The sequence below is a fragment of the Triplophysa rosa genome, linkage group LG12, assembly GCF_024868665.1.
Source record: "Triplophysa rosa linkage group LG12, Trosa_1v2, whole genome shotgun sequence".
NCBI lineage: Eukaryota > Metazoa > Chordata > Actinopteri > Cypriniformes > Nemacheilidae > Triplophysa > Triplophysa rosa.
Genome location: NC_079901.1, coordinates 19,947,875 through 19,959,799, shown reverse-complemented (window position 1 = coordinate 19,959,799; position 11,925 = coordinate 19,947,875). Strand labels below are relative to the sequence as shown.

General features: G+C 37.7%; 1 protein-coding gene across 1 annotated transcript; it reads right to left on the bottom strand.

Annotated features, from left to right (window-relative positions):
- Positions 1-405: 405 nt before the first annotated feature.
- gan (gigaxonin) lies at positions 406-11,235 on the bottom strand. Its single transcript, XM_057348467.1, has 12 exons — positions 11,068-11,235; positions 10,774-10,965; positions 10,078-10,192; positions 8,352-8,702; positions 8,017-8,237; positions 7,764-7,885; positions 6,862-6,974; positions 6,140-6,292; positions 5,277-5,413; positions 4,122-4,256; positions 3,924-4,033; positions 406-3,433 (listed from the first exon to the last, which is right to left on the bottom strand). Exons 2-12 carry the CDS (start codon positions 10,962-10,964, stop codon positions 3,246-3,248), a joined length of 1,836 nt encoding a protein of 611 aa, XP_057204450.1. The 5' UTR covers position 10,965; positions 11,068-11,235; the 3' UTR covers positions 406-3,245.
- Between the last annotated feature and the right edge of the window lie 690 nt (positions 11,236-11,925).

Here is an 11,925-nt window from a genome sequence, read left to right as displayed (position 1 = left end):
TTAAGCTTTCTACTGATGTATGGGTTGTCAGGATCGGACAATATCTGGCCGAGATACAACGGTTTAAAACTGGAATCTGAGGATGCAAAAAAAATCTAAATATTGAGAAAATTGCCTTTGAAGTTGTTAATCAGGGGCACTGTAACAGGCCATCCACTCAAAAAATAAAGTTTGTATATATTTAGGGTAGAAAATTTACATAATATCTTCATGGAGCATGATCTTTACTTAATATTCTAATGATTTTGGGCATAAAAGAAAAATCGATAATTTTGACCCACACAATGCATTTTTGTCTTTTTCTAAAAATGTTCCCGTGCTACTTAAGACTGGTTTTGTGATCCAGGGTCACAAATGTGGAATGAAAATATCCAATTCAAAGCGATTTTTAAAGAGAACAATGTATTGCATAACAAACATTGCACTATATTTTATTAATCACAACGTTCTGGCAGACATGAAGTGTTTTAATGTTTTGTGCAAATAGAGTCATGACAGTGTTTATAGTAAAGTGAACGTGTTGACAATTTTCATGAGCATGTATTGTTTGTGTGTGGAGTTTGGCAAGGAACACACATTACATATCATGCAGTGTTGACAATAGTTGTTACATCCTGCATTCTGACAGTACTTGACATCAACATTACATGAGTCATCAATGACAATTGCATTTTCATGATTTATTATTAAAAAAAAACGATTTACGCAAACTCTGCTGCACAGTGCACACTTTCTAGTGACCGATGAATTGGTGCAGACCAGTGTTAAGGGATTACAGTTACGTGTGTGATAGTGGATAAACAGACATTTGGAATTCGTTCAGTGGAGAAAGGAAAGTGCAAAAAGTAAATCCACTGAAATGGATAGTTCACGCAAAAATACAAATTCTGTCATCATCTATTCACACTCGTGTCTCAGTGGTGATGCGTGGAAGTCAATAGGGGCCCATGTTTTTGGTTACCATATTTTATGTTCTGCAAAAGAAAGAAAGTCACACAGGTTTGGAACGACATGAGGGTGAAAAAATAATAAAGAAAATTTCCATTTCTGGAATCACTTTAAAAGCTTGTTATAACCTTGTGCGAAAGTGTTTGTGTAGGTTTAGTGTAAACACTATTTTCATTAATGTATTTTTAATTTGATAAAAAAGTTTAGAAATGTAATATTTCTAGTATTCAGTATTATGTTTTATCCACATTCCTCCAAAAACAACCCCCACAGCAAATTACAAATGTAAGTGTCCAAGACGTAAAAATGTGGTACTGTATTCCTTAATTCAGCTATCGCTGTGAATTTCCACGATGGTGAATATGTAACGTTCATTCCTTCAATCACAACAGACAGCAGCAGCTGACTCATGCACAGAACAAATGGGGTCACCAGATGCCAAAACCGTCCACACTGACAGGAAAGCCAGTTCAGAGGTCATTCATGAAATACTCGCCACATAAGGGTGAGACCAGCAACTTGCATCTATTTCTGACATGTTGTGGTACTTCGAGTCCCTGAATACGAGCAAATTGGGTCATTTAACACAGGCAGGCTCCCACATAGCCAGCCAGACCCCTACAAAATGACAATATGACACAGAGTTTACTCAGCATATTATTGACCATACTCTTAAATGTAAACTCTTTACTCAGCAGGCATGATATCTTGCACAACCCTCCAAAATAAATCCTAACCACATGACTAAGGCAACCAAACGTAACATGTTATCTTTGGAGGGAATTAAATACATTAAAGGGGTCATATGACACGGCTAAAAAGAATATTATGGTTTGTTTTAGATGTAATGCAAGGTGTATACATGATTTAAGGTTCAAAAACACTGTATTTCCACATACTGTACATGTTTGTATCTCCTCTTTGCCCCGCCTCTCTGAAACGTGCAGATTTTCTACAAAGCTCATCGCTCTGAAAAGTGAGGTGTGCTATGATTGGCCAGTTAACCAGTGTGCAGTGATTGGTCGAATACTGCAAGCGTGTGACAGAAATGTAACGCCTCTTACCATATTTGGAACATCAGGTTCCAAAGCAATTGTACTGACAGGCCACCTTACTTGCGTATACATTTGGGCGGTCTTAGTCAAATCATACAACGAACTGACGTAGATTTGTGGGGGTGTGGTTATACGAGGCGTTTTAGACAGGTCTGGGTGAGCATTCGCTTTTAGATAGAATGCATATTTTGTTCCGACACTTTAATTTTTGCAATTTTACATGTCTAATACATGCATGGGCAGCTAATAACACACCAAAGACACAGAAAAACACGTATTCACGCCATATGACCCATTTAATACTGCATTAGCCGTAACTAGGCTCCTTATAGCAATTTGTTTATGAATGAAATCAAGATGGGACTTAGGAAACAAACTTTAAAAATTCTTTTATATAGAGTAATATAATTATCATAAAACCTCAACAAAATTTAAATATATCCTACAAATGAAACACAGTTAATGTGAAGGCCTCCAATAAATTGAATGCATTTTAACCTAATGCACTACATTTTGCAAAAACTCCCCCCAAAATGTATGACTTTTACACGTGTCTACACCGGACGCAACGCTACAAAAGACAATAGAATGCATTAGAACCCATTATAATTTAAGTGATTTGATGCGACAATCCCATTAGAACAAGCTGTGTGTCGCGTCTGGTGTAGACACGGTGTTAGAACACAATTAATTACACGTCTTAAACCATTTCAATAATCTAACACTTGTTTGTACAGTAACTAGAGCAACAATATTGTGCTTGATACTAGTGTACCATATTCCACTATAGTGGACCGCTATAGCCGTGATGAGTTTTACATTTGTTCCCTTACTTAATGCACCCTAAATAAAAACTACTGGTTTAAAAACGCTATTATAACTACTCTCTCCAAAGTGCTAGCGTCAAAAGACAAGCATTCACAACTGCCAGGTAAAATCTAATGTAAACTATCCAAATAAAGCCGAAAGAAACACAGAGAAGGTCCCATTTTAACATGATGTAATAAAACACTTCCTGTGAATAGGGCTGAATCCCTCACACTAAAGAACGACCATAAAAGGACATTTAATTGATTCCCTTTTAAAAAAGCATGAAATATTACACTCACAGAAAATAAAACGGAACGATTCTTTCAAGCTTTTCCCACTCACAACCAAACAACAGCTTAAGCCTGCAATCCCACAATCCCTTGCATCCTCCTCCAAACCAGCAGACGAGGGAGGAGTGACATGACACAGAACTCATTGGTGACGGTGAGGACGTGAGATCTGAAACTGGCCCTGCTGGAGCTGCAGGCGGAACAGCTTACAGTTGGCGATACGAAGGGGGGCGCAGCATGTCTTACTCAGATCAGATGGCATAAGGGGTCTGGTGGGGTGCCACGTCCCTGTGCTTCTGCGGAACTCCCGGACATAGTCGAAACTGGTTCCTGCAAAATATAAAATATAAAGCAATTTACATGTCCATACACTCTATATTTATTATGTACACGTGTCGTCGCTTTACCACTTGAACACACCGGAGCGCGCCCCGTGGGTGGCAAAACACTCTTGACAAAATGACTGCTTACAATATCAGGAAACGCAATTCCGCGCAACTTTTTAGTGTTCAGGAACACCTGATTCCTTTTTTAAGTCGTAGGGAAGTCGTAAGGATCACTGTAGAGTCCAGCTGCTTGTAATTTCAGCAAATAATTGCGTGTTTTAGTCCTGGGTTTCTTTGTTTCTTCTATTCTTCTCAGCCATTTTGCCGGGTGTTTTGCCACCCAGGGGAGCGTGTCCCGCAATGTTTTACATGGGAAAGTGACATCAATGCATACCCTCTATACATATACAGTAATGGCACACTAAAAATCTTATTGTAAAGTGTTACCGAAACAAAAAATCGTTGACATAACTGCAATGTGATTATCAGCTCACCCGTGTCAAGTTCTCCTACTACATATATACTAGCACCGATGGGAACAGCTCCATACACAAAGGATGAGGTGGCCTGAATACAGAGGGTTTGGTCGTCCAGAAGCATCCATCTAGAGAGAGATGGCAGAGAAACACTTAGATGATGCAAGTATCTCACTGTTTTGTTTTGAAGAACAGTATACACTAGTATGTATGAACCTTTTCAGTTCATCATGGAAGAACTCAGACTTGGCGATGGTCATTTGAGTGGTCTCGGGATTGTCCACCTCTCTGTTTCTAACACCACCAAATACGTAAAGCTCTTGAGCAATCCCACACGCCACCGCTCCGAACCTGAGGGCAAAAAAGTGAGGCTGTGAAGCACGTTTAGTGGTGCTTGGGAAGCATTTCGGTTATGTCTACTTGGATTTGACCATTTTAAGAACACTATGTATTACATGTTGTCACTTTAAAATAAGCGTAAAACCTCAAACCGTACAACATGCACATACAAGTCTTATTAATTTTAGAAGTTCAAATAGTTTCATAGATGGTTTCTTACCACATGCATGTGCAGAACTCAAGTTCCTATAGAAATACCAAATCTTGCTAATTTAGGCTTCAGACACCAAAGACCTTAAAAGACTATGACTCTTATCATTTTGCTATCAAAAAAGATCTATATACAGTATATATAAAAGAGTCACATTGCAAGTACATTGCATCGTACACCAGAACGACATCATTATACCCAAATATGACAAGAACACCAAGAATGTCTATTTATATTTGTCCAGATGGTGATCAAATGTTTTCGGTTATGTGGGTTAGACTGATAGGTCCCTTGCCTACTATTGTTCTAAAAACACATCTGCAAAACATCACAGAGCACAGGGTGCGTCAAAGCCTACATTCATTAGACCCTCGTGAAGATGTCCTGCTTGAAATGAGGTTTTCTCTCTTCTCTTCCATTTTAACATTTATTGGTGTCAGACACGGGATTAAAACTTCAAAATATTTGAGATTTGAAAAGCATGGGTCAGAGTTGCTATCCAGTAAATGTAATTCTAAGACTGATAATCTGATAATACTGTACCATGTCAATAAAGACCTGATTATCTTATCACCTCTTTTAAAGTTAAAAATGATGTTTCTTAAAAAAAAAATCTGGAAGACTGTTTTGTAGCACGACACATTTTTGCCTTGTTAAATCAAAAAGCTTTATGAAAAATCGTACCTATATAGATCTGTGCTCCTCCATTGCTAGCACATTTTTGAATGTTTGTTTTGTTGCTATAAAGTTGGTTTCTAAGTGTTTTAGAGCATTCTATGCCACATCAAGTACCAAAGCGAAATTGAAACGTAACATTTTACCTCCGTTCCTTAAGGGGGCAGACGGACGTCCACTGTTGTGTTTTGGGCTGATAATACTCCACAGAATCGTAAACTTTCCCGTATGATCCTCCTCCCATTACATACAGTCTCTTTTTCATGGTGGCACAACTACCAAACTGTAAAACAGAGATACACATGAAGGTGTGATATGTTTCATTTTTTTGGTGTAAGTGTGCAGCAACTCATGTTCCTATAGAAATATCGATTCTTGCTCATTTGGGCTTCAGACACCAAAGACCTTAAAAGACTATGACTCTTATCATTTTGCTATCAAAAAAGATCTATATACAGTAGATATAAAAGAGTCACATTGCAAGTACATTGCATCGTACACCGGATATTTAAAAAGTCCAGCATGATATTCTCAAGTGTAATATTTCTTTTTTATAATATTTATGTAATAAGAATAAACTCTGACTTGTTTTCTTAAGGCAGAATTGATCATAACAGAACTTCCTGTTTATTCATAACATACAAAATTTAACAAGTACACGCATGGACATCATTATACCCAAACATGACAAGAACACCAAGAAAAATGACTATTTATATTTGTCAAGATGGTGATCAAATGTTTTCGGCTATGTGGGTTAGACTGATAGGTCCCTTGCCTACTATGGTTCTAAAAACACATCTGCAAAACATCACAGAGCACAGGGTGCGTCAAAGCCTACATTCATTAGACCCTCGTGAAGACGTCCTGCTTAAAATGAGGTTTTCTCTCTTCTCTTCCATTTTAACATTTATTAACTACCAAACTGTAAAACAGAGATACACATGAAGGTGTGATATGTTTCAGTTTTTTGGTGCAAGTGTGCAGCAAAAAATAAGGTACTGCTTACCTTGCGCACTGTAGTCATTTTGGGTTGGGTCCTCCAGACGTTGCAATGGGGGTCATACACCTCCATTGTGAGAAGAACCTCAGTTTCATTGTTCTCCCCACCCAAGACATAGATCATTCCATCCAGCTCAGCAATACCAAAGTGCTGTCTGGCCTTCACAGACAACATGAAAGTACAATGGCACAAATGTGACACCTGGTGGTACCTTTACAAAACTGCATCAATTTTCTGTCTTGTTCATATAAAATGCATAGCCACTAGGAATGATTGTGTATTTGTTTTTCACTAGTTATTTTTATAGATACATATTTTATTGTATACAGTTCTATATTATATTTATATTACTAATATTAGGACAACAATGCAAAAAGTGGCACTCAATTCTCCCTTATATTAACCTCATAATACCTAAACCTAATTATTACATATCTTGTTTATTTATTGCCAGCAAAACTAATCAAACACTGAGCTAACAACACCAAGGTGACAGGTTCGCTTCCCAGGCAACACAGAAGATAACAAAATAATACAATGTACAGTATAATAATGCAAATGCAAAGTGCTTTAAAACGTTTGGCAAATAACTAAATGCAAATATAGTGGCATAGACGTTTGGCTACACTGCTCCATGTGGAGACTCTTGGTATTGTCTGTGGAGATCATTGTGTGTTTCACTTATGAATAGTTTTTTTAATCTGTGTGAATGTGTGTGACAGAAATACCTGCATCATTGCTGGAATTGATGTCCAGGTGTTGGTCTCTGGGTCATATTTCTCTCCACTGCTCAACACAGTTTTATTCTCATCCATGCCACCGATTGCAAACAGGTAGCCTTCTAATTGGACAAACAGTTCATTGGTTAATAATATAAGACAGTGATTAAATTCTTATATATACACCGCTAGATGCCACTAAATTTCATACACTGGACCTTTAAATCAGATTGACCAATAAGGTTGACTTAAAACCTGACAGTTTTTTTTGGGTGAACTTATAAGAGACCTGTTGAGATGTCAGTCCATGAATGAATTCACATTCATCTGAAAGCAAGAACGTCTAACCTCTGCAAGGACAATCAATTACATTTTAATTCATTTAAAATGTTTATCCTCACAAGAATACGATTTTATGTTTTTTCCCTATATAATTTCAGTGTCAAGCACAAATTTGTTTTTAGGTTTTTGTGTTGAGGTCTCAAATTTGGGAGAGCAGAGAAAACTAGAAGGAAATGGATAGTGCCAGTTTCTTCTAGTAGTTGCAATGAATACAATTTCACTTCAAAATCTAAGATGAAATGATGCGTGTCATTTAAGTTTGGAGTGGCTCAAGGGTTAATACAAACGGGCCACTCAGGCCATCTTTGAATGTGCGTGACGACACTAATTAGAGAACAACGGGCCAGTCATTTAAGAGTTGCATAATGCATAATAAATCACTTGACATATTAAAGGAGAAATTCGCAAAACATTTGGTTTGGTATAATTATACTTCATTATGAGCCCCAAAAATGAAACAATACAGTATGTATACGGAAAAAAATAAATCGCATACTAACATAACAGATGCATGTGAACTTCTTTACCATCTTTCTTTCAATATACTACAGAACTAATCTAGTACTGACCTGCTGACACGACCCCGTGCCCAACGCGCCTTTCTTTCATCGGCTGAAGCTCAATCCACAGCTGCCTGCTTCGGTCATAAAGTGGACACATGCAGCGAGCTGCTGCCGTAGGCTTCCGAGAGCTAAAATAAGAGAGTGAATACAAAACAAAAACATCACACTCTCCAAAAAACTTGAAAATAATGCATGAAAGCACTTTAATAATAACCAGATCTCACAAAATCAAGATCCATTTTTTTTGGCTTATACTCACTTTCTTTCCTCACCCCCAATTGTGACGATACACTCGGAGTAGCCGCGGGGTTTAAACGCAGCGAGCAGTGCCTCTCCCTGCTGTTCCGCTCCTCTCAAGGTCTCCATACAATAATTCCCTATCACCTCCCTCATCATGGGGTCACCGAGCATCTGCTCCTGGAGGTACGTCCGGTCCAGGCCTTGAACCCATACGGCTGACATCACCTCCTTCATATGGACCTGGAGTAAAGATACAAGTCTGACAAAACTGGTCGACGTAAAAGAATGTTTGTTTTTTTATTTACACTCTAAAAACTCTCTTTGATCCCACAAATGAACATCCACCACACTCACTCGCCGAGCTTCAGCGTCGTGGCCAAGCCAGCGGACCACGGCCTCCAGCGCGTGCCTTTCATTTCCTATGTTGAGCTTCTCCATCGACAGCAGCTCGCACAGACGTTCAGGAGGCTGCTCCAGGAACTCCTCGGTGTTGGCCACGTCTCGGAAATGCGTCTGCAGGAACTCTGTGGCCACGTGGAAGACATGGTGCAGGCAGTAATGCAAGGAGAAGACCCGGATGCCGATGCAGTTTTCTGCCGTGATGCAGCTCTCCAGGAACTCACAGCACAGAGATTTTAGGTCGGTGAGGAGCAGGAGATCGGCAGCTTGGACCACATCCTGGATAGTGTCTTCGCTCAGGGTGATCTAAAAATCAGACTTTAGTTTGGCCTTCAGAAAAGTCAAAGCTTTTGAAGATATAGCATTTCTGTAGTTCAAACAATATCGCATGGTGCCACGAGGAAAGCATCACGGGTTCAGTTCTTAAAGGGCTAGTGCACCCAAAAATGTTTCTTTTTTCTGCAGAACACAAAAGAAGATATTTTGAAGCATGTTGGTAACCGAACGGCGGCACCCATTTACTTCTATTGTATGGACATAAAACCAATGCAAGTCAATGGGTAGCGGCGTTTGGTTACCAACATTCTTCAAAAGATTTTCTTTTGTGTTCTGCAGAAGAAAAATGACAAGGGGGTGAGTTTTCATTTTTGGGTGAACTATCCTTTTAAGGATTAAAGGGATACTTTACTATTTTACGGCAGATGACGCAGGCATGTCGTAAGTTCCGGTGACGAACGCTGCATTTTTCGTTTTGTTCCAATAGGATAGCGTCTACTCTGGCGGGAGCTTTTGTCGCCATCATTTGCCGGAAAAACAAGCCTCTGGTTCACGTGCATTCGAGAGATGAGGTAAGCTAGACATAATAGCACTGTCAATATGGATATTTCTCTTAAACAAATGGATCAATTCGCTTCAGAAGACCTTTGTTAAGACCACGGAGCCGTGTCGAGCAGTTCTTGATTGATGGATGCACTTTTTGGAGCTTCAAAAAGTCAACACCCATTCACTCCAATTCTACCGCTTGGAAGTAAAATAATATGTGGTAGTATAACTCCAACTGCATTATTCTTCAAGAAGAAAACCATATTCAGTTAGGATGCCTTGAGGGTGAGTAAAACAATGGGAAATTTTGATTTATAGTGATAGTAAAGTTTCCCTTTAAGTTAACTGATATAATGTAAATAGAAATAACTGATATATGTAATGTAATGAATGCAGTGTAAACTGCTTAGGATACAAAAGTCTACCAGACACAAATATAAATGTAGATACAAATACAAAAATAAAAACATTAATGGTTTACGGTTATAAATAAAACTAGGGCTGTCAAACGATTAATCGTGATTAATCACATCCAGAATAAAAATGTGTGTTTACATAATATATGTCTGTGTACTGTGCATATTAATTTTGTATTTATAAGTACAAAAACATACACATACATGTATATATATCTCGGAAAAATGTAGATGTATTTATTTATATTTACCAATTTAAATTATATAAACGTTTATTCTTTTTTATTTTTGTTAAATATACGCATATGCATGTATGTGAATGTGTTTATAAATACAACATTAATATATAATATGTAAACATAAACTATTATTCTGGATGCGATTAATCATTAGACAGCCCTAACTAAACCATGTAGTATACTGTATGTAAATGATAAAATCACCTCTCCACTAAAAATGTAGTCCAATATCTGCCTTATGGTGGGAACTGAGATCCCTTGCAACTCGATTTTGTAAACAGATCCATCCTCCTTTGGTGGGTTGTAATTTAATTTGGTCCTAGAAACATGTTGTAGAATTAGTTCAATTTTGTTTGAATATCTTATGACAAAACAGTCTGACTGTCAACAACAGAGATTTGCTGAGAGACCGGTGGTGAGCAGGCTTTGTTACATTGGAATGTTACACATAATACAAAAATCTTATTTCTTTTATTTATATGAATAAAATTAATATTAATGTTGACAGAATATTCAAATGACTAATGGAATTTTGGATTTTCGTCTACAAGCAGTTTAGTCAAGAAAACATGTTCCAGAGATAAATGAGTCATGCAGATTTGGAAACACACAAGGGAGTAAATAATGACATGTTTTCCATATAAACAACTGATCTCTTATGTGTAATCTTTTGTCACATTGATAAAAGTTAGTTGGGGAATAAAAAAGTATGTCACAGTGCAACAAGTGAACTAACTAATAGCAGCAGACAAGGTGGGGCTGTTGGCACACCCACATGACACATTGCTCAAGGGTCTGTTACATGTCTGAGCAATCACACCAGCTCTACATGATCGCAATCTCATCTCGCAGATGCATCACTTCTTAAAAACATGCAAATTTCACAGTTTACTCGCATACCTTATGTATGGACTGGCAGCAGCAATAACGTTTTTTTGAACAGGTATCTCTTCACCCTCCAAAACCAGCACTGCATCTTGAAAAGCCTGATCTTGTCTGAAAGACTGAAGGGCCCTTAGAAGCTTTTGGGAATGTTGAGGGTCCGAGACCACTGATCCTGCATCAGCTCGAGCTGCTCCAGAAGTTGACATGCTGTTAAAACAACCCGAACAGATGAGTTACCTGAACACAGCTCCAGGCAAGACAGTTCGATCTTTTTAAACACGAGTACACCTTTAAATCATCGTAACTCACTCTGGCTGTAAGATGCAGGAAAGTACTCGAATGAAACTCGTTGTCGATGCGGTCTGTTACTTCAGCTAGGCATTATAAAGTTTCAGCCCAAACTTTCACGCCATTCACTGCAGTCCACCCAGACGCACTCGCGGAAAAACAACAACACGACAACTTCGGTGACGAAGCGTGACGTCACCCGGAATCCATTTAATTTTTCTCAATAAAAGTTTTGTTTTTCAAAATAAAAGCATGCAGGTTATATGAACTGTTAAATATGAAAAGCGGAAAAAATTGAATTGATTTTTTATTGATATTTATTTTATATTATATTATGCACGTATAAAGTAACAACATTAGTAATAATTTTTATGTATTATAATAGTAAAGTTTTAGTGTGACATGTTTTCATTATCGGTCACCTGTTTTTAGATACTAATGTCTGCTAGCTTCTCTAGCGTACAATTATTTAATACAGGATTATACCCAATAAAGAACTGCTCTATAAACTTACCATGAATAAGGCAAAGAAAACGGAAGCAATAAAAAGCCATTAGCTTTACCTTTTGGAGTCAAATGAATATAACATAATATTACTGTTTTCATTAAAGTGTTGCGTTTTTACTGTTACATCTGTATTGTTATCAAAGCAGTATTAAGATATTATCTGACATGCAAGAGTTTTTCAGAGTAAAAGAAACAATGCAAATCTTTACTACAGCATTAGCATACAAATGAGAAATGTAAAAATTCACCTGGGATTTCCTTTACAAAAATGTCACAAGTTGATTAATTTCTGTTTCCATTTCATAGCCAATATTGATTTCTTTAAAACACACTCCTCCCGAGGTGTAATACAAATTTAAAGAAACGTTTATA